At 37.6% G+C, this 24407-nt stretch overlaps 1 protein-coding gene across 1 annotated transcript; it reads right to left on the bottom strand.

Moving 5' to 3' along the window:
- Nucleotides 1-645: 645 nt before the first annotated feature.
- Nucleotides 646-21228, bottom strand: SLC38A2 (solute carrier family 38 member 2). The gene is made up of 16 exons (XM_042467247.1): nt 20756-21228; nt 19178-19420; nt 18489-18570; nt 18240-18355; nt 15243-15316; nt 15048-15140; nt 14784-14865; nt 13027-13109; nt 12285-12343; nt 11966-12136; nt 10552-10631; nt 10349-10449; nt 8358-8482; nt 6942-7086; nt 6728-6825; nt 646-5287 (listed from the first exon to the last, which is right to left on the bottom strand). The coding sequence occupies exons 2-16, from the start codon at nt 19294-19296 to the stop codon at nt 5189-5191; spliced, it is 1527 nt and encodes a 508-aa protein (XP_042323181.1). The 5' UTR covers nt 19297-19420; nt 20756-21228; the 3' UTR covers nt 646-5188.
- Nucleotides 21229-24407: the final 3179 nt, after the last annotated feature.

Below are 24407 nucleotides of genomic sequence, written 5' to 3'. Positions count from 1 at the left end.
GCATATTAAGGATAGGTTGCCCCTACTAGTAAATGATAAAGTAGATCCCATAAACCTACACTATACACCATTGCTTGTGGGATTTGTTTCTACTTCAGGTTACTAGAAATGCAAGTCTCATAGGAATCCTGACTTTATCATTTATCTTGGAAAATAATCATGAAGTTTGCCATACTGTAATAAAAACTAGTGTAACACTGTTATTGAGGGGTGGGAGGCATGGTATTATTTTAACACACAAGAGTTGGAAGAGACCACTAGGGCCATCTAATCCAATGTCCTGCAATGCAGGAACTCACAAAGCATCCCTGACAGATGACCATAACTTAAGAACAAATTATGCCTGCATGTTCTGATAAAAGATTGATTCCAAATATGCAAGTGTACTCTGTACATTAACTTTAGGTTATAAAATACATCCAGCTAACAGATGCATAATTGTATATGCTGTGGGTTGGATCCAAAATTTTCATTTTCCCAATGGAATGAACCTCATTCAATGTGCCTCATGGAACAAGCCTTATTCACACAGGGGCAGTTTCAAATCTGTTTCATGAGCCATCCTGGGCAGTGCTTGCTCCACTCGGTAGCAAATAAGTGAATTAACCCCCAAGGTAAGAAGAAAAATGTCACATATACACAATGTAAGATTATATCTTTATTTCAGTTTGGTTAAAACATACAATTGTCTAAAACACAGTGCAAAAATAATCTGGTTTGAGACTGCTTTAACTGCCCTACTTTAGTGCTAGAAAATCCTGGGAACTGTAGCTTATTGTGGCCCCGGAGCTCTCTGACAGAGAAGGCTCAATGTCTCACAAAACTACAGCTCCCAGAGTTCCCTAGCATTGAGCCAGGGCAGTGAAAGTGGTCTCAAGCTGCCTTATTTCTGCAGTGTGTTTTGGAGCAATGTTTCATTGAAACTGTGTAGCATTATTTTCCCAACAATTGGAGTTGAATTGTTGATCTAACAATACAGTGTGTATCTCTCTCTATATATATACATATACAATATATACAAATTGTAACATCTCTGTACATGAAGGCTGAATATATTGATTTTAAAACCAATCACTGAAAACATCAACATACTCTGAAAACCTGAACTTTGTGGACCCAAAAGATAATTCATGGTTATTGCAGTGAACACATCTGTGAACAAAGAACAATGAAAAGCCTAATATGCACAAGAACTTCCCATTCCCTCAGGTGAAACAGAATATTGTCTGCATTGCAAAGCCATTGAGGACAGGGACCTTTGCACACATGACAGTGTTTATGGGTCAGGTTTCAAAGAATCATGATGCTAGTCAACATTATGACTTCTTTCTTGCCTCCAGCAGCAACTACCACTGTCCATCCCACATAGCAAACTGCTTTGCAATCAACAAGAATTTCAGATCAGTTTGGTGGTACCATGTGGGGCAAATGGTACAAAGGGAAAAATAAGATTTCACTGGATTCACACATGTCGTTGAACACCGGCAGAGTAGTGAATGCCAACTGACATTTGGTTTTTAATCTTAGCAATTTGAGAAGACAGAATTTTAATTGGGCAGTCATACTATTATTCTGGAAATTTTCCATCTGATAGCTCTTTACCGGGTGTACAACATGAATGAATCATGGACATTGTGTATTAGCCATTAAACATATTGAAAGCTTATATACATAAACATAAAATCCCAAACCTACATTATATACAATATAGTTACAATATATACACTCATGATTTATGTACAGAGGATATGCATAAATACTGAAAAATAGGTATTCCAACAGGTTATTGTTCTATAAATAATGTTACATTTTATGAATGAAATAACATGGAAGACAGTAATTGTAAAATGAGGTGACAAACATTTGGTTTAATTAATACTGAAACTGCTAGCTTGGGTGCTACTTAGAAACCTCCAAAGAAACAAGTATGCAACAGATTCAGACACCAGAAAGCAATGGACAAATTCATAGTGATCATATGCCGGAAAGCTGCATGATTCACAGTGTATTGTCCAGCTATCACTGGATTCAGGTTGCAATCCTATACACACTTATCTGGAAGTAATTCCCATTGAACCTGATGGGACTTTACTTCTGAGCAGCTATGTATAGCATTGTACACAATATCATTTACTGAGGCAAAATAATGAGTATTATCTTGGATTTTTTTCATACCTTTGTCTAGTTTTTCAGCTGCTGAGATAAACCAATGAACATAGACAATTCTCCAGTGTTGGAAGAGGGCATAGTTTTCCCCTGTACCAAACTGGTGGCTTGAGAGGTATCAAGACAAACATAGTTGTTTTACAAGAAGCCACATGAATGGGTAAAGAGCTGCCATTTTAACTGAGACTTCTTTCAAATATTTTCACATGGAACATGATGTTAAGTACCAGTAATTTAGTTCAATAAGCAGGAAAAGAGAAATGCTGTTTTCACTATCTTATACATTATCTGTTACATTTGTATAATATAATCTTGATTCCACTGAAAACAGTAGCATTGAGACACAAAAGACATTTTAAAAATTCATTTTACTTTATCCCAAACAAGTTGCTTAGAAAAAGGTGAATTCTTTTAAAAACTCCAAATTGTTCACTTTTGTATGTTTAGAATGTCAGCAAAAATTTAAGTTCTTGCAAGTATAGGGGTGATTCTTGGTTACAGTGGGCCGTTTTCATCTACAGGGCCCCAGGTGGATGGGAAAAATATTGACAGTTGCTCTCCATATTATTCAATGGGCAGTGATGTGCCCATGTTGCCACCTAATAATATGGAGCGTGGCAATCCACAGGTTGTTGAATCCACAGAATGCTAGCCTGCCGATGTGGTAGGCTCACTGTAATTGGATTTTTTGAGAACAAGGGAGATAATCAAGTTTATTCAAGTAGACTTCATATTGCTCTACTCAAGGTCATGGCTTGGATTCCAATGGCAAGCCATTGAGTAGTGGAAGCAAGGGTATTGTAAGGGGAGGATGGAATTAATTAGCTTTCAGTAATGCATAAATGTCATTGACATTGACCTCAGTGGAATCAGAATTGCAGCTTTTGAGGCAAGCAGTGCCCATGCAGAAATGCAAACAAAAACTTTTGCATTATCATATGTAAAAAGACACAATGACAGACAACTACCAAATGTTAAAAATGGGCCAAGACATTTCCCACAAAAATGCCTTTGTTGCTTAATTAGCTAATTACATGCCATCTGATCCCTCTAACCCAACTATTACTTGAACTAAATGCGACTCCTAAATTATGATGCCAGTTGAATATAGCTGAAAGCAATTCACATAGTACTATATTGTTAAACTTTGCCTGTCTAGTCTTAAGATGTTTTTTTCCAGTAGCATCTGTGTATGCAAAGCAGTATTGAATGTGCTCTTAAACAAGTACCAATAATGCAGTGAACACCTACAGATTACCAAACAGTTAGAAGTATGTGTACCAGGTACACAGATTTGCCACCATGAGGTGTAGTAAAGCAGTTTTCTCCTTTACCTTACTCAGCGTTAATTCACAGGATGCCCCTCTAGGGTATTGCAAAGAATGGGAAATCTGTACATACTTCCCTTTTCTCCATCTAACCCTCCTAACCTGGGCTGCAATAGCCTGGTAATGCTGAGTGTTCAAGGGAGGAAGGGTCAGGGGAACAGAGCTCCCTTGGGGCCAAGGAGATTTCTGCATTAGGAAAAGGATCATGCTCTTATTAAGCATTGTACTAAGTAACCTGTTGTTACGTTAATGCAAATTTAAGGCTCAAAGAGCACTCATATTTCAGAAACAAATACACATGAAATGACAGTATAGTCAATCAAGATCTTCTTTTTTAAAAAAAGTTGCTGTAAATATCAGTTGCATTTAGGAATACCAGTTGCCTTACGAAGATAATTTTTGTCATGTACACCAGTGCCTGGTGTATTGTATGCAATCATCTGTTCGAAGAGGAACAAATGATAAAATAGTTTAAAATTCTAATAACGGATGGAAACTTGAAATTGAAAAATATTGTGCAGCCAGTGAATACTGTACTGCTAGTAAACTATAGGAGGACCTCACTTTTACTTGTTTAAAAATAAATAAATAAAACTAAGCCATGTGTTGTCAATAAGGGAACTCTGTATTAATGGCTGATGAACCAATGTGATTTGATCTATAACAAAAACTGAATAGGGAAAAAATACCCACACCTTTCTTTTTAAAAAAATGTAATTGCACTATTGAGCACCTCCAGAAGAAAAATGCCAATATTGCATTATCATGACTATATCAGGAATTTGCTAGATACTTCTGTATAGCCCTCATTCATTTCAAGAGGCCTGCTAGGGTATACTACTAATTGGGTAGGATGCTATGTTTACTACTACATACAAATTGCTTAACACATCATACACACTTTGGTGGAATGAAATCTTTTTAAAAGCATGACAATTTTAGGAAATAGAAATAGAGCATGGTATTTTATGTTTGTTAGTTTAGTTATAGTACCATGAAATCTCAATAAATTCTTGTTTGGTTTCAGAATAACTAAATTACATATGGTTTGAATCTTTCAAATTAGTTGATCTTTAGCATTATAGGTTTTAAAAATAATTTCTTGTGGCCAAAAATATAATTTTAAGGATATGCCTCTACAGATAGGCAAGACATGTTGAATTTAGAACACTAATTAAACTGTTTACTGATTTCTTTCCAACCTTATGTGGATCATCGACATACAAAACATTTTCTTAAAGTCAAAATAGTGCTTTTGAGGTCCATAACATTTTTGGTACAAAAATAATAGTGTTTTTTTTTCTTTCACTTTCAATGGTTAGCTTAGCCTCCCCTGTTGTAAACTAACATTTCTCACATCAATTGTTTCCATTAGGCACATTCAAGTAAATAATAAAATTTCCAAGTAACAATGATAAAAGCCAAACATGGCTTGATAATATTTTTACAGAGAGAGCTGTCCATTCTCTGGAATGGAATAAATAGTCACTTCCCGCAGCCAAAGATTCAGGTGGTTTGATGTTAGTATCCATTCCCATCGTGTAGAATAGTTTCTTTTTAAAAAGTTCACCTATTCTACAATCAGAAGAACCAGCATCAAAGAATCTGCATTTCAAAGGAAGCAGAATTGCAAATACGGATAAGAAGTTCTGTAAGCAGATGGTTGTATGACCACTGTTGTTCAAAGCAGATAGTTAATGACCATCAGAAGCAGCATTGCTTGTCCAGTCCAGAATGATCAAGGTCATACTTCCAGTCATCACAAATATGCCACTGAGCAGGAAAAGCAAAGCCTACAAAGAGAGCACACAAAAAATACAGACCACATTACTGTATTTCATCAAGAAAAAGTAGGACTTTATGGGAAGAACAGGTCATGGACATTAGGGAAACTTGAGAGAACCTGTCTCTCAAGTTTCCTTTGTAATTTCAGTGGTAAATCCCCCATAGCGAAGATGATGAACCATAAAAATACATCTTGCCTTGAATGTTGTGGGAGACATGTCTATGCAAATTATGAATAACACTCAAACATAAAAAATAGCTCCTTTACACACGGATGGATAATCTCCTTTGAGTAGAAGCCTTAATTCCACAACTGCTGCTTTATAGCATCCTTCCAACTCCTAAACTTAGTTTTAATATGATTTTAGTTTCCATTGATCTGGGTTTAAGCTGGAGTGTGCAATTTATAGCCCTTCAAGAAACAGTTAGATTTAGTAGTAGTTAGATATAACATATGACTACTATCCAAAGGAAGGATGAGGGATCATCCACAGGATAACAAAGTATGACTGCAATTCCTATTCTGACACCTTCATAAAAAGGCACAGCTCAGCTGTACAAAATATTAGAACAAAAATCAGTGTTGAAGAAGCCATGTTACTAAATGCTTCCTCAACAATGATTTGAGGAAAGGCAGTTGATTTGCATGTATTAGAATCAAAGAATGCAAATACAAAACAGATACTGAACACTGTGCAGACAGACCACTGAATTAACTATAATCAGGCATCACTCCAAAAGCAAACTCTTGTAGAATTTAAAATACTTCTGTAAAAACCATGATTTTGGAGGGACTTTATGAGAGGAAAGTAACCTGATTTTTAAAAAAAGAATACAGTAGATTAATAACTGAGAGGTGGAATCCAAACTGGCCAAAAGCAAGTTGAGGTGGGGCTGGGGAGATAAAATGTGCGATGAGCACTGGTACTAGAAGTCATACCAATTCTGTTCAAAGTTTGAGTCTGAGAGTCAATCACTTCATGAATGCAACTACCCTTGGAGGTTTGTGTCCACATTTTGCATGCCCAGACTGCATGCCCCTGAGTTTGACCCTCAACTTCTCCACGGGTCATGTCAAAATCCACGATTTTGCTCCTAAACCCTGCCCTTGACTTATACATGAGGTTGACTTATACATAAGTATATACGGTAGTAACTCTAAGAACTTTTAGGCCATAGGGCAGCTGGGGATCTGCTGTCAAGGAAGGGGGTTCACTCCCAGTTTTGTAGCCACCCTTTCCACAGCTCGCCCAGGTAGTATGGGGGCTCTTCTCTTGCTAAACTTCCATCAGGTATGGCACTCTGATGCCTTTGTATAACCTGGAGGAACTGTGAGAAGTCCAGGCATAAAACTGGGCATGGACTCACCACTCAACTTCAACAGATTCACCATCCACATCTCCCATTTTTTACTAGTTACATAGATAAGAGAACTTCTCTGTACATACCCCAATCTTCTGTACAGACTTCATTGACTCCTTCTTCACTAGCTTAATGTAGAAAGCAGATGGAAGTATAAAGATCAGCATTGCAGCAGCAGAGGCACCTATATTAAAAATTAAAGATTAACAGGCTATTAGTTTTCTTTTACACTGTTCAAATTTCTTTTGAAGTTTTTTTTCTTTTGAATAAAAGGAATACGATTAACAGAAGAGTACTTACCAATGAAACCAAATATATCTCGGATTGTGGGAACAAAGATCACAAGGATGTTGGTGAACACCAAAAGAGCAAATGTAATAGCACAGTGGCGGAGCCAGCTGAATTCTTTCCCTGCACACAACAATTGTGTGATGGAGCTGCGGATCTGTAAATATATGAATTTTTCATTGAAGTAAATTCATTTTCTGGGGGAAAATGTTCCCCAAATTACTCATAGTATCATAAAAACTGTAAGAAAATAGCATATGGGGAAAATATTCTAAGAGATACCAATTTTTCATATAAAATTAGACAATTATTTCTGAACTAATTTGCTTATCCATCGGCTTTGACATAATGTGCTTAAGCCAAAAATTTGAGCTGTATTCTAAGATAAGTTAACAGAAGGATAGTCATAGAAATAAAGGATCTCATTCTTTTTTTCTCTCTCTACATCACCAACAGCCTCTTGACACAGTGAAAGGCAACAAAAAGGGGGTTTCTCAAGTGTTGGGAAACCCTGATGAAGAGAATCCCTTGGAAACCCCTCTTCATTTTTTCCCTACAAGTCTCCAAACAACTTGATGACTATTCCTGCCTTCTGCTGCCCAGATTTCCTCTACTCTCTGAATATGGTCATGAAATGTTTGTGGGGAGGGCAGTGGGCAACTGTGGGTCATCACAAGCTATTTTCTGACCACTGATGATCCTCATCTGAAACTTGCTACTACAACCACTAAATAGTCATGCCAGGATCAGGGAAGGTGAATTGAGGGGAGACTCTTTCCACCCTGCAAGAATGTTTTTGAAAACTAGTATTTTGGAAGATGTTCTCATAATGGGGGCAAAGCTGATTAAATTATTCATTCTCCAGTGGAGAATGAGTAGTTTAAACAAGCGCATTCCTATTCTTTAGGATGTGTGGGGCACTTTCTGAACAAAAGGGAAAACCAATTTAAGAGTGGGGAATTCCCTACAACTGAGCTTTTATGAAAAGAAAAAATAAATTAAGGACATTTACTGATGGCAAGGTTTTCCCTTGCCCCCAGCCCATGAGAAGCTTTTTGAAGGGGGCAAAGACAATTTTAAGATAGAAGATAGGAGAGAACTTTCCTTCTGTGAAATCTCCTAGGTTCACTTTATATTAGAAGTCCAGCATTTATTTTAAGGTCAGTTCTTATTCAGTGTATCACAGTATTCAGTATGTCACATTCAGTATGTCATTTAAAATGGAAACAGATCAGTAACATCAAAGCAATGAAAGGAAAAACATATTGATACAAACAGGTGAAACAATACACATATATATATATATATTAAAAAGGACAGGTGGAAATAAGGAAAGAAGCCCCAAGTTATCTTGATTTCCAAATTACTATCAAAACTAAGAACAGAAATTATGAGCCCCTTCCCACCACCTGAAGTGAAGTTACTTACTGGAAAAATCACAACGGGCACAGTAAGAGTTACAGCCATCAAAACAGCCAGACGTACAATCAGGAGAAGAACATCAGCTCCAAGGAATGCAGAGTATGTATGAAGCAACTCTGGCTCAACTTTTTCTGCAAAGAAAATAGCATTTTAAGAGATTAGTAATTTTAGCATATACATAGTACAAAAGCAAAATCTCTGTGCACTGTACACTGACGAGTGGAATCAGGTAAAAATATAACAATGCAGCACTTTCAACCTAAAAATGGAATTTGTTTAATGTTCATCCTTATTCAGTTTTGCTTAATAGAGTTATAAGTGGACCAAATTCTGCATCTGAATTGCATCAATGACAACCTTTGGAATAACTTCTTAAAGTTTTGCACTAATGAACACAATATTGCTGCTATTAATATTGCTCAATAATGAGTTAAATCCTGAGTTAATCACACTTGGGGCAGACATCCTGGAATCAGGGATTTACATACATCCTATCTAGCTGAAGACCTCTGAAATTTACTCTAGGCATGACAAAGTCTAGGACCAAATGACTGTACTGATGTCATGTTGAAGCTGCAAAGGCAGTGCACACTTCTCAGCCATCCAATGAAACCCAGCAATATGGTTCTTTGCAGTTTTACTCTAACCTGTGTTAGGGGTTAATTACTGGTGGCCAATAAGTATAATTCAATAGAATAGCCTTGATGATGCTATTTGTCATAACTTTGCAGGGAGAAGATGTAGATAACTGATTTTACACGAGACACAGTACATTTTCCCAAAACTCCCTGGCCTCCAGACCAGAATGCAAAACCAGTTTCCATGTAGCATCCTCTGTTCTCTCTCTTTTGTCCTCTATTCCTTCCAGGAAAGCCAGACATAAACTTTTGAAAAGTTACTTTTATGGACTATAACTTGCAGAATTCTATGTTGGATTGAGGATTCTGAACTATAGCCTAAAAAGTAATGTTTCAAAGCACTGATCAAGCAGGAAGATCAAGATGTACAGAGAAGAGAAGAAAATCTTCAGTTGGTGACCTCTGCTTTCCCACCCACCATTTTCCAGGTTAAGGTGAAATTTTGTTTGTTACAGTCTACTTCATAACAAGCAATAGCTTATGTATTAAACATAAAAAGCATTCTATTCCACTTTCTTTCACATGCCTGATACCACACGATACCCACTGTATAATCCTAAATATCTCTATTCAGAAAGAAGTTCCAATGCATACAACAGAACTTTCTTTTTATTAAATAAATTTCAAAATGTGGATCAGATCTCCTTAGAATTAAATTGCTTAAGAACAAGTTGCAAATAAATTAAGAAGGGCTTATTTCAAGCAGTGCTTTTAGGAACAGTGAGCAAGCTGTTTATGCTTCCACCAGAGACTAGATTTAGAGCTGTAATTTAGAAATGGTACACAAATATTTGAGTACACAAATCAAGTTGCCCTGATTCCACTGGGAGAGGTTACACATGATCTCCCCCACAAAGCAAAATAATAGCCTGTTACAGACTGCCAAAATAAAGCTGCTTCAGGTCTCTTTGGGGGTATGCTGTTTAAATGATGCATGCATCCTAAGAATCCGGAAGCTGAACTAAAGCTGCTCTTCAGTGCTTAGGAATTGAATGTGGCTTTGGCGCGACCTCCGGACTCTTAGGACTCATGCATCATTTAAATAGCATACTTCCAAAGAGACCCGAAGCAGCTTTATTTGGGCAGTCTGTAACAGGCCAATGTTAAGTGTACTTTACTGTGGTAGCCTTGTGGATGCTCAAACACATCTATACAGTAAAATTCAAAGATATAGCTGTGTTAGTCTATAGAATCAGTGTATCTGAGGAAATAGGCTGAAGTCTGCAAAAGCTCATGCTGCCAATTTCTTTCTTTCAATTAGTCTCAAAGGTGCTACAAGATTTCTCTATGTACTACATCTATACAGTGTTTAAGTACAAAAATAACCCCAGAAATTGATACAGAAAAGTAGCTATTTACCATAAAATGTCAAGTAGCCGAAGAGAGCAGCCAGAAGGTACATGAGGAACATGGCAAAAAATGAAACATTGGATACCTTCATCATTCTTCTGCGGCTTCGGCTATTTCAAAGGAATAAATGTATTAATACTTCTGAAATATATGCACTTTCACCTATCTTATTTTCTATGAAACATGATATATACAATATAAATAGGTCTTACCCTTTCAGTTCTTCATAAATAGGAAGAATAGCAGGATGGCAGACAAAGGAAAATGTTAAGATTGGTACAGCATAGACAGTCTGGAAAACAGAAAATGCATTTGTTAGTATTTTTTATAATTGTAACAGAAAAAGCAAAGACAGTTTACTTAGCAACTAGGTTGCAATCATAAACTCACTATTTTTATTTATATTATTTATAATGTATTACATTTCTATCACACCATCCTTCCACTGAGCTGATTTAATGTGCACAATAATCTTGTAAAGTATTGTCCAAATATTACCCAACAAGCTTCATGCCTGATTTAGGATTAGGCCTTCCTAGTCTTAGTCTGTCATTGTAACCAATACAATACTTCTGAGGGCAAATAGCAAGATTTACTTCTATATGGAAGCCAGCACAGCGTAGTGGTTTGCATATTGAATTGTAATTGGAGGCCAGGGTTTGAATCCCTGTTCAGCTAGGGAAACCTACTGAGTGACATGGGGTAAGTCACTCTCTCTCAGTTTCAGAGGAAGGCAAAGGCAAACCTGCTCTGAACCAATCTTGCCAAGAAAACCCTATGACAGAGTCACCATAAATGAGAAATTACCTCAAGGCATACATCAACAACAAATGAAGGACTGCATAGTTAGCTATCCTTTGAGAGCTGGTGGTTTGTTGTTGTTGTTGTTTCAGTTACAGATGAGGAAAGGAATCATGCCATTCAAGTAATCTTAGCGTTCTGCCCTTCAGTTCAAGAGGATGTGGATTGATCCCCAAGGTTCCATTTCTATTTGTTAGATGGAATTATGGGTACACTCCCATTTGGGACTATGCCTGTCATGACCAAAACACTTCTACCAAAATCACTAAGTGTCAGTTCTTATCAAATCCTATGGTGAGAGTGTGTGCATATTAATGACTCTCAAAAAGAGGCAGTGTTGAAATATATATTGCACATATATAATATCACATTCCACTGAATCAATTATCATGCCAGCAAATCAATAAGAAAATTGGCATATTGCACCAGAGTACTTATTTGAAGTAGATCTGAAGCAATTTGAAAGTTTACTGAGAACTTGTCTACTCAGATTGAGAGTCCAATATGCACTATACAGATATTAAATAACCCCATACTGTTCTCCAGTGAGAGAATTTTTAAACACTTAAGAATTTGAGCAGTTTTGTATGTGCTTAAGTAACCAATTGCCTTGGTGGCCAAGGCAAACATTCCATCCAACCCAGTCACCATCAGTTTAACTGAAGGATGACAGAAGACACACTGAACTTTACAACAGGTACATAGTGCTCTTGTGGGAGAAAGAGGAGCTCTAAATAGTCAATGAGGCTTAGAAAGAATTACAGTCACATTTATAATTAGCCCATACAGATTCAGCCACTCCTCTAGGCTAATATTAATCTTTACCTGTGAATTGAAGATGAAATATTTTGGTGTGCACTTGTCATCATTAGTTATATTGACTTCAGTTCCATGAAAAGGTGAAACAGTTGACAGATGTTCTAATGTTGTATTTAGTGTCGCATTAATCAAATCATGTTCCAGCCCACAAGGAATCTGAAATTTCTTGCAAATGACCTAATGAAGAACAAAAATAGTACCTGTTACTTACTGTGATTCAATTTGTTTTAGATCTAATGACTGGGCATAGTTAGAAGTAATCTGCAATTTCACTTGGACTAAGTATCTCAAGCATTTCAAATTATATAGAAGAGGTCGTACTTACAACAATAAGAAAGAAGACCATGCACAATAAGGAAAATCCACTGGTGTAGCCCAGATAACCTGTAATAAAGAAATGTTTTACTTTGGACCTTATATTTCATCTGCAAGAGGATATACATCACATGGCCTGTAGTGGATTTCTAGGAATGGATATTGGCAATATATAAATACCACCCTACTATTCAACCATGCACACCTATGTTGGGGTTTACCTTTGCATTCAAGCTGCATAACCTGTGGGCCCCCAGATGTTTTTAGAATACAAATTTTCATCAGTCTTTGCCAGCCTTGCTAATAGTGAGAGATGATGGGAGCAGTAGCTCATCAACATATGGAGGGCCACAGTTCGTCGACCCACAAGTGAAACTGGCTCATCTGATAAATTAACAGTTAGATTTACAGTATAATTCTACACATGTTTACTCAGAGGTAAGTCCCACTGCATTGTTGGACTTTCTCCCAGGTAAAGTATGTACGGGATTGCAAACTTTCCAACCTTCTTCTTGTTTCTTGTTATTTATGTTTTATAGTGTTTATGTAAGCCTCTTCTTTCACAAATCACAATTTATTTTTGTAAGCCTTGCAGTATACATATTTTTTATGTCAACTGGAAGGCTTCACGCACTAGATAAAGAAGTAGAAATGTAGTCATGGCTTCTAAATTAAGGATCTCTTACACTGTCATCAAAGAGAGTCATTATTATTTCCCTCCTAATTTTAGACAAAAATCAATATCCACTTACCTAAATTTTTCAGTAGTGATAAAGGTAGAATCAGCACCAAGGATACCAATATAACCAAGTAATCACCGTTGATATACCATTGCCTAAAAGAAAAGTAAGAGGAATCACCATTAAAGTGCTGGCTATTAAATCTACAATTTCAAAGAGTCCACAGTTAGATATGTATTTAAAATTAGGGGGAAAAGAAATGAAGCAGAGCAATTCCAGGCTGGAATACCTCATACACACAAATACCCAATTCTGGCTGTGGAGCTATAAAAGCCTATTCTTTGGGGAAATTTGCTCTGCTGTAGCTCTCAAGAGGGATGACCATGTGGCAGTCAGATGTGATCAATATTCTATCAGCAATCAGATTCAATGATGTTCCACAGAAATGTATTAGACTGAGGGTGTATTTGTGTTGTAGAAATAATGCAGTTTGACATCACTTTAATTGCCATGGCTCCATTCAACAGAAACTTGGGATTTGTAGTTTTGTGAGGCACCAACACTCTATGGCAGAAAAGGTTAAAGACCTTATAAAATCCCAGGATTCTATAGAACAGAACTATAGCACTTAAAAGTGGTGGTCAAACAGCATTATTTCTACAGTGTAGATGCACCCCGAGACTTAACAGTTCAATCTTAAATATGTTTACTCAGGAGGAAGTCAGTGAGATTGGTGGGACTTCTACCACAGGAAGGATGCTCAGGTTTGCAACTAAAATTAACTTTTTATATTCTTCCAGAGGATATGAACACAATTATAGTTAGAGTTAGCCAAGTGAAAGGCACAGGATGGGATGGGATGTGTGTTCCATTCTCCATAAGAAATTGCTGTGATGCCCAGAGCAATACAGAAATGGAAGGAACCCAAAAGATGCTGCTTTGCCCTACAAAAATCTCTCATCATGTAGAAGCCCCATGGGGAAGAGCCATTTTCCAAAATGTTAGGCATTCTACCACTAAATAACAATTATTCCATATCACAAGTTGAGACGCAATGAGTATAGTTCAGAGAAAGTTGTAGGAGCAAATGTGAAACTGAATTTAATACAGTTTAACTGGCTTCCCACATGCTAATCATTCTACTGAAATTTAGGCATCCTTACTTATCTCTGGATTACAAACCATTATGTGGAATTTCAGTAAAATCGGAGTGTCTCATGGCTCAAAGCAAAAATATCTGAATTTCAGAAGTCATAGTAAGTCCTGAAGACTTGCACCCAATGCTTATGCATCTAAAATTCCTACAATATTTAAGATTAATGCTTTAATCCCACTAAGTTTCAATTTTTATGAAAAATATTTTGTTTAAAGCTACCGTTAAAAAGGTACATTGTAGAAATGTTTACACTTTTCTACTTTTGTTTTATTTTTAATAGAAAAAGTAACAATTGCCCTGTTATTTTTATTGGTGCATTTTATCATTTTATGTTTACAACCCACAAGTAAAAGTATGTTACTGGACGGCTGACAAAAATGCAGCAAATAGCAACAACAAAACCTCAAACCACCTACAGTCTAACAGCAGACCTGCAAATAGTATAACAGTATTCCAGTTTACTAGAAGTTCTAATTTTGTCAATTGTAAGGATATTTTCCTAGTAATATCCATACCATAGTTTAAACAGATTGTTCAAGAAAAAGGGAAGCATAACTGAAAATTTTCCTCTGGTTCAGAAGTTACATTTGTGTGTATCAACAAAGGTATCCAGATACAATGATCCTTTGTCTTCCTACTGACAGTTTTTGGGCTGAGCCATTCTAACACCTACCCTGTGTTCTCTTCGATGTTCATAAATGCCTTGATGACCAATGGTAACTCATATTTCACTATGTAGAGGTAGCTTGACATAGCTGCAGGTGAATAATATTGTAGATCGTTACAAAAAGAACATGGCACAGAAAAATGAGTCACCAAACATAATACCAATTTCAGTACATTAGTGGAACTATGTTGTGTGACAAAGACAGAACAGAGAAGAAAACAGTTTTAAAGGATACAGTGTAAAGAAGGGCATGTATCTGAAAACCCTTACCTCCAATATTCTGCATTGTAATTGATCCGGATGCTGCTAGTTTCCCAGCCATGCCAAATGCCTTCATTCCCAGTTGTTCATATAATAAAGATCCTATAGTCACAGAAAACAGAACAGTTGCAAGCACATCATTTATAATGGGGTGGTGATGGTGAAGTGGTTGAATTTTTTATTTACAAATCGGTGTTATCATACCTCCTTCATTGGCAGTCTTCAGAAGGAGATGAACGGAATACAACGAAAATATCGACACAAATACTAGAAGAATTCTAAAAGCAAACATAAACAGAAATTTTACTTTGACTGAAACAGGTATATAAGTAAAGCAAGAAAATTTAATAAACACAAGAGGAATTCTACTAATTTTAATTTTATGCACTTCCCCCCACTGATATCAACAGGAAATATTTAAGTTTGTGCATAACCTTTCTTTGAAATCAATGGCAGTTAGAAGTAATAATTGTTTTGAAATGGTTTCATCATTCCAGATTAACAAATAAATATATAGAGAAATAAATGTGATGAAAATAGTGGTGATCTTTGTTGTGACTCAGGTTGCAAGAGATTTTCCAAAAAGGATTACAAATAGCCCAAGTGACCTAGCACTTAAACTGGATTACTTGGCTTTAAAATAGTTCAGACTCACAATGGATTAAATCCCTGTTCTTTTAAACTGACAAGCCCTTTCCACCCCAATGTTATTAAACTTCTGAGACAAATAGTTTGAAGGGGAAATAAAGTTCTACTTCTTTTTCTTCTGTTCATTTTAGTACTTTTTACAAAATAAACATTAAACTCATGATACAAATTTAGGTGGATACTCAGTAGTAACACTTGGGGTGAGTGAGACAGAGGATTAGCACATAGGATTAAAGCCATTTTAGAACATCTTCTGATAAAATTGCTTCCAGCAGTGGAATCAATACAGGGCAATCTTACTTCCCAGCTGCAATCTCCAGTATACCCAAAAAGCCTGCTTTGGAGAGCTGGGCAATTCTCTGGTCTTGGTTTTTGGGCACTACTGAAGAATGCAAGCAGAAAGGGGTGGATAAGGGAGAAATCCGCACTGCCCAGTGAAACACTGGATTTACTATGCCTGTGTAAAATGTTATTATCCCATCCCAGTCCAAAACACACAGAAGTTAATTTAATTCAATAAAGACATAACACAGGCAGCTGTAGGCAGGCCCTGCTACCTTATTCAGAAAACTTATCCCAACTTTCTAGTAGAAATGCTAGTAGAGTAATTACTTTATACAAAAGGGCAAATGAACTGGAGGAGCTTCCTCTTCTCCTTTAAAATCTATCAGGTCCCTAAAGTCAAAGATCAATATCTACCAATATCTACTCCACATATGTATGTGCATAAGGCATGCAATATAATCCTCAGCATGTTTACACAGAAGTATATTCCATTAGGTCCCACAAAAACCTCTTCTCTAATGTATGTACCCACACTATATTTCATAAAAAGCAGTCTTTGGAAAATCAACACATTTTAACTTTTGAAAATATAGTACTTAGTGTCTAATGCAAAATACTAATTTCAATTTCTAAAAAAAATCTTCACTAACTTGAATGAGCTTTTTTTAAAAATAAAAAAGAGGACATTGCTATCCAGAAGGTACTGCTAGCGTGCATTATGCTGATGACATTGTAACCACTTCAAAACTTCCTTGGAGCATGAAAGGGCACATCTTAATGTCAAATTATTTTCTCTCTCTCTCTTTCTCTCTCTCATTTTAAAAGCGTATGGCACATTTTTTGCTTGGTATTTTTTTCCATATAAACTTACAAATTAAATTAATTAGCAAAAAATGAATAAAGGCCATACATCAACATGTGCTTCACACTTCAGTTGGTTTTGGTGGCAACAGTAACATTACCAGCATACTGCATGTTGAGTCATCTCAAAGTGACCATCAATGAGTAATTCTGAGGACCTGAGAAGACAGAAGGGGAAGTTTAAATGTGCAGGGCTTAAAGCCAATAAGCTGGGCCATCTGAAAATACAGAGTATAGCTATAAATGTTTAAGGAATTAATATGAAAAGACTACGTTTCAATTTCCTCTTATTAATGCAGACACATCCTTGGGTATAATAACTTATTTCAATTGTATTGCAATAGGCAATAACCATGGTCATATGTCTTTCCAAGGATGCTCTTCAACAACTTACACTGCCCCCTAAAGGAAATAATTATGTTATATAATACAGGAAAGGCATCTCCATGTCTTCCATTGCAGTGTATATACAGCTAAAATTCCACTTACTAGCTTTTTGTGTTGCTCTCCTGTCTATGTCCCTCCACTTACATAATCCTAAAGCACATATATACTAATTTTTTTAAGTGAAAAAGATATTTGTGTGCACATTAACACTAGGATAAACAGTATTGCTTTTTTTTAAAAAAAAGAAATGGACAAGGCTCAATGTGCGGATAAGGACAGAAATGAGACTGAACAGCATGTGGACGAATGTCTATCTAAATGCAGAGCAGCAAACAATAGGGAAGCTTCTTCTACACTCCTGAAAATATTGTATAGTAACATTTATGCTGCAAAAAGAATCACTTTCTGATTGCTAGGAAGAGGCATTATCTGGTGCAAGGGCAGATTCTCACAAGACAGGCTAGGTTGGATAAAAGTGAGACAGAAGTAAGCATGGTTGAACTCTATTTATTTAAATAGCAGAGATGCAAGCAGCTAACATCATTTGGTCTCAAAAATGCTTAATTTGGGCCAGATCCTGCCTTTTGTGTTTAAACTGACTAGTAGCCTGATCCCAAGTTCAGGAAATCAAGTATAGATAAACAGGACTGATTGCATCTTCTAGTCGAGAAGTGGGAATCATCTGGCCCTTCAGATGTTGTTGGGCTGAAACCCCATAAATTCCTCATCATTGGCAATGCTGGCAATGGCTTTTGGGACTTGTGATACAGCAACATTTGGAGGGCTACATGATTCATATCTATGTTAAAGTCTCATTTACCTTAGTGGGAATAAAACCCATTCTGTTCCTATACTTCAGAAAAAGTGTTCCTTTCTAAAATCATCTGCAAAGTGGCATACAAACTGGGGTAGTCTTGGTGATACTTTAAAAAAGCAAACTGCAAATGCTTTCAGAAATGACAAGCACAAAAAGCAACAACATGATAGGATTGTTGTAGTTTAATGTGTTCTAGTACTTACAGAAAGAGCGCAATTCCAGTGTTTGCCATGGCATAAGAGAGTCCAAGGATGCCACTGCCCACAATAGCATTGCTCAGATTAAATACTGACATTCCAAAGGAAGTAGTACCTGGATGCTGCAAACAAAAAGAAAAATGTCATGATGATTAAGTGACCATTTAGATCCTAGTATTTTGTAACTGGCTTCAATCTGGATAAAAATTTGCCTTTACTTGAGTGCTGCTATTAAAAAGATTGAGGCATGCTTACATATTCAGTTTCATATTTCTTCTTTCCAGGATTGGATTCAAGTAAAAAGTTTTGGTTTTCTGGATCCATGTCTACATAATGGCTATAAGAAAGAAGGGAAGGAGAAAGAAAGAGAGAGAGAGAGAACAGCTTTGAGTATCATTCTCCAGTATCCTACTTAAGCATCAGAAAATAAGTTTTGGTTTTCATGCATAGATCCCATGGCTTTAAAACGAGTTCATTTCTGAATTATTTATTTGTTTGCATATATTTATTGCTTTGCTTTTCTCTCCAAACTGGGACTCCAGGCAACTAAATCTGTTTAGGACTCTGGGCCAAATACAAAAGATATGCGCACATTTACAGTGTATGCAAACCAGTGACCACTGATGGTTCCAGTCTTGGGGATAATTTTAGTGTACAGTATTTATCCCAGATTTTAGCTCAAACTTTAAAGGAGTTGTCCACGCTGCTCATCCTTATCTCTGACCTCAGCACCTTGGAGAATTCCTTTAAAATTTAGACTAAAATCCAGAGTGGAGTCACCACCTTACAGACATGCGAGCCACCGGCTGGGAGTCTGTAGGGGAAATCAAGTAGGAAATCAAGGTTGAAATCTACTTTTGTTCCATCCAAGAGAGAGAACCTGCTCTTGATTAGGATGGGGCTCCAAAATTAAAAGCGGCGTGATGGCCGAGAGCCTCTCTGACCTCTTGAGAGCAGTGGGTTTGGTTGGGTAAGGGTAGGCGAAGTCATTGCTGTTGGAGCTGTAACTGCTGCTGTCTTCATCGGGGGTCGTGTTGAGCTTGCCCATCTCAGCTTTGGTCATGACGGGATCCGGGATGCTCCTTTCGGAAGGCAATGAAGCAAGAAGATTTAGGATGCTCTCAGGGATGGTGGCTGGCGTCTCTCCTGATCTTTTTGTCCTTGGGCTGCTGCTGGACTTGCCTTATCTGTGGAGGTATTAAAAAAAAGGGCGAAGGGATGGAAAGCGTCAATACTGCAGCAGTCTCTGGAAGGGGGGTCACGTGAGTGCTGTGGCTGCTGCTGCTGTGGCTGCTACCTCTTGCACATCGAGGCTGATTCATAGGCAGGGAGGCGAGTGGAAAAGTACCAGCAAGGAAAGGAGGGAGGGAGGGAAAAAAAGAGGGGATGGGAAGGAAAAGTACCAGAGTGGAGAACAAAGATAATCTCCAGCGACCACACGGGAGAACCACATTGCCAGGAGGGAGGGAGGGAAGGGGGAGAGATCTGAGTGGGAAAGGCCAGGTTGCACCAAAGACACACGGATCTGCCCCACACCCAATGGCTCAGACCTAGATCTCCCCCCCCCCAAAAAAAAACCATTTCCATGGGGCTGAGTTTTTTTCCCTTCTCTCCTCACCCAGAATGTCCAGATGCCCTAACTCCAAAGGAGGACAAGGAACCCCAACATGTAGGACATTCAAGAAGGGGGGGAGGAAAGCATGACCAAAACAACAACAACAACACTCATGTAAATATAAAGGCATGCTGCTCAAAAGGGAGGACATTTTGGAATTCCTCCTGGGCAGAAGGTTTAAAGGGAGGACATGAGAAAAGGAGGGGATTTGGTCACCCTCTCCTCACCCAAATTTGATCCAGATCTAGAAAGGGGGGACTCTTTTTTTAAATAAAACAAACCCACAGAGGAGAATCAAGTGGCTTAGGGCAGCATGGAAATGGACTTTGCACACACACACACACGTTTGTGTTGTGGTTTTGGCAGCCGACCAACTCCACCCCCTTCCTCTCTATCTGAATTTGCCATGATGCAACCCCAGTTGAGACATTCTTACATTCCCTTTTATTTACCGTAACCACTCCTTCCTTCCCCCAGAGCTATGTTGCCATTAATTCATTCATTCACCCATTAATCAGAATTATTACTTAATCTCTTCCCTACCCATCAGCCCCCCCCTCACAAAAGCAAAATAGGGGCAAAAATGCCCCTGCATTTATTTAACACAGAATTAAAAAATGCAATGTCAGTCACAAGATTGCATCACCAGAGTCCGTTTTGGGGTGGGTCTCCTTTATTTATTTATTCATTCATTCAAAACAAATTATTTATTGACTCCTATTGCTAGGAGGCACTGACACCATATTTAATAAATAATTTATTTATTAACAAAAATAAATAAATGCCTCCCACAGCCTTACATCAAGAAACCAAGCGGGGCTGCGCCAGATGAATAACATTCAATGAAAGCTTCCCCTCCTCACCCTCCCGCCTCCCCAAACCCCATAGAAACAGGGCAAGTATTTACCTCGATCAATCAACGGATCAATCAATCAATATCTTCAGATCTGGATGTTCCCAATATTTTTTCCCCCACTTCTTTTTTTCTTTGACGAACTGTCCTCTCCAGCGGCTCCCCAAAAATAATTGCAACCAAAACCCCTCGCAGTAGAAAGACCAATTATTATTATAAATTAAAATATAAACAAAATGGGTGCTCCCCCCCCTTTTTTTTTTGAAAAATAAAAATAAAAAACAACCAATAAGGTCGGTATAAAATAATAATAATAACAACAATAACAACAACAACAAATAATAATAATAATTTAGGGTTCTTTTCTTAATTTAAAATGTTTTTAAAAAATGAGAGAGAGCTTGAGTTGAGGTACGAGGATTGTGTCGCCTTTCTTGGTGGCTGTGCTGCTGATGCAAGGCAGGCAGGCAGCGAGAGAGTCTCCGCGGGAAGCGTGGCGCTGCTGAGGTCTGTCTGGAGGATGCCTGGCTCTGCCGCTGCTTTTCAGGGGGGCGATGCTGGGCAGTGATGTCAGAGAGGGGAGGGGGGGCCGGGAAAGGGCGCGGCTTCCTGGCTGGGCTGCTCTGTATACCAACATTGGGGTGGACTCAAACAAAGAACCGGACAGGACTTGCCCATAGGAAAACAGTGAATGCTTGCCCTATGTTTCTCTATGGGCATGCATGCCCCAGTGATTCCCTATGGTCAAGTATTCCCCAATGATTCCCTATGGAGGAGTATTCCCCTATGATCCTCTATGGGCAAGTATTCCCCTATGTTTTCCTATGGACAAGTGTTCCCCTATGGGCAAGTATTCTCCAATTCTTCCTTGTGGGCAAGTATTCCCCTATGTTTCCTTATCTTATTATTATTTATTTATTTATTTATATAGCACTGTAGATTTGCGCAGCGCTGTAGATAAAAACAACAAATATAAGAGTAAACCTGCCTATGGTGTACAATCTAAGAAATGATAGGATAATACAAATAAAACACATGGACAAGTATTCCCCTATGTTTCCCTATGGATAAGTATTGCCCTATGTTTCCCTATGGATAAGTATTGCCCTATGTTTCCTTATGGGCAAGTATTCTCCAATTATTCCTTGTAGGCAAGTATTCCCCTATGTTTCCTTATGGACAGATATTCCTCAATGATTCCCTATGGGCAACTATTCTTCAATGATTCTCTATGGGCAAGTATGATTTCCTTATGGGAAAGTACTGTCATTTAATTTAGTATGTCCTACCAACATTGCACCCTTTTCTCCTTCCCCTGCCTCCTCCCTTACGAAATTGCTACAGTGACACTTGGGATATCACCACACTACACTCTTGTTGTTGTTGTTGTTGACTGCCCTCCTGTTATGGCAACCCTGCAAATGAGACATGACACCCCAAGTCCTCTTGCCCGCCTCTATTGAAGATTGAACTACAAATCCCAGAATGCTACAGAAGGCAGCTAGAGCAGTAAAAGTGGGACAGTGGCGCTATAAGAGTGTAGTGCAGTACTCTCCTTGGAATTATCCAAGCTGTTGTATTTCCCATCATCATGTATGGGATGCAAGAGATGGACCAGTGAAGAAAGGAGAGAGGAAGAAAATAAACTCATCTGAGATGCAGTGCTAGCAAAGAACTACAGGATCCCTTTGCATTTTGAAATTCCAAATACTGTTATGGACTGGGGAAGAAGAGAGAGAAAACATAAGATTTCTGAATCATGTCACTATAGTATAAACTTCCAGAAGGGCAATATCTTTGTAAGGACTAATTAAAAATGTCACAAAATGTGAGCAAGATTTTGAATTGTACAGAACTCTTTTTCAGGATATGTGTTAAAGGTGTAAAAGCTTACCAATATTACTGATATTATTGATATTATTACTTCCGCTTATCTTCCCCAATAAAAAACACACCTCTCTCCCCCCCAAATCGAAACTGAATCTGGATCTCATTTTCAATTTTATCCAACCTTTAATAGGAACCCCCCCCCCTTTTTAACACTTGTATTGTTTAATCTCTTTTTAATTGGTTTTTATTTAGGGGTTTTATGATGCGGGGGTCGGGATATGCTATTTCTTTTAATCATGATTGTAATTTTAACCGTTTGATGTTTTAATGCCTGTTGTAATCTGCCTTGATTTCCTATTGGGAAAAAGACGAAATAGAAATAATAATTATTATTATTATAACTCTTAAAACAGCATGCAAGAAGCACTACAGTCATCCCTCCATATTTGCGGCTTTGTTATTTGCAGATTTGATTATTCACGGATTTCATTAACATGTTCTCTCTAGGACTGTCTAGGTCCTCCAGTGCAACTCTGTGGTCAACTTTAACTAAAAGTTGCACTGAAAGACCATTTGTAGCTACTCCGGTGCCATTCTATGGTCCATGTATGTTGGACATTGACCACAGAGTTGCACTGGAAGACCTTGAGATTCCTAGAGAGGTGTCCTCTCAGGTAAAAACAGTGTTTTTGTTATTTGCGTTTTTTCCATATTCACGGGGGTCTTGTTCCCCTAACCCTAGCGAATAAGGAGGGACAACTGTATATAGATTTATAATGCCCTTGGATCCTTAAACTCAACTTTTACTCAGCTCTGGCTGCTGTTTTCATTATCTGTGAACAAGATATATGAGCAATGACCACTTGTCTACAGACTATGTTCCTACAGTAGCTTCTGACATTTATCAACATTTGAAAAGAATGAATGATAAAACTAATGATTTTACAATGTTTACTCTAGGTGTGACATCAGGGACAGAGGATATGGGTCAAGACATTGCCAAAGGTAAAAGTTCCACATAGGGAATCCTACATCTGAAGAAAACTGGTGTGTAACTCTGAATATTGCAAACATTATTTGCTTTGTAACTCTTGCCCTCTTATACCATTAAAATGTTGCTCTAATACTGCCAAGTCCACAGGTGGCATGTTGGATTTCAGCAATAAGGAATCAATGGTACTCAGGATCATCCTGCATTAACCGACATAAGTCACAACTTTCCAGTTTGTATCACATGATAATGACAGAAAATTTCCAAAAGGAAAAGAATATCAGTTGCCCTGTCTTATGCCTTTCATGTGAGTTGCTCATTTATTATATTTATAAGATATGATGTCATGCATATCTAATCTAGCTAGGTATGGATACTGTTTTAGATGTATTGTACAAACTTAATTATTGTTTTCAATGTGTGTCATATTCACTTTTAATGAAATGAGTCTTCTAAAGGAGTGTGTGTGTGTGTGTGTGTGTGTGTGGAGTTACACAAGACAAACCAGATAATAATAATGACAGTAACAATCTAAGCTGTAACTGAGAAAGTAGCAAATAAATGTTTCTACTGATTTTCTATATGTTTTAACACAGAAACTTTTTAAAAGGAGATTGTCTATGTACTTCTGCTTATTTCATGAAATCTATTGTTCTTCCAAATCAAAAATTAATTAAAAAGCAAAAGTAGATTTTAATTAGGTAATGCAGATGAAGCAAGGTATTTTAATATTTGTAGCCATTAGCTAGCAGGTTGTAAGTATGTATCTTCCCACTTTTCCCCCTTTGTTAATTATTTATGGTCTACATTAGTTAGTTACTTTAGTTGTTTTTGTGTGTTGTTGTTTTATGTATTCTGTATGTTCTTTGTGTGTGTGTGATGGCT

Source organism: Sceloporus undulatus, chromosome 5 (assembly GCF_019175285.1).
Source record: "Sceloporus undulatus isolate JIND9_A2432 ecotype Alabama chromosome 5, SceUnd_v1.1, whole genome shotgun sequence".
Taxonomy (NCBI): Eukaryota; Metazoa; Chordata; class Lepidosauria; order Squamata; family Phrynosomatidae; genus Sceloporus; species Sceloporus undulatus.
Note: the sequence above shows the minus strand (reverse complement) of the source record. Positions and strands in the feature narration are given on the sequence as shown.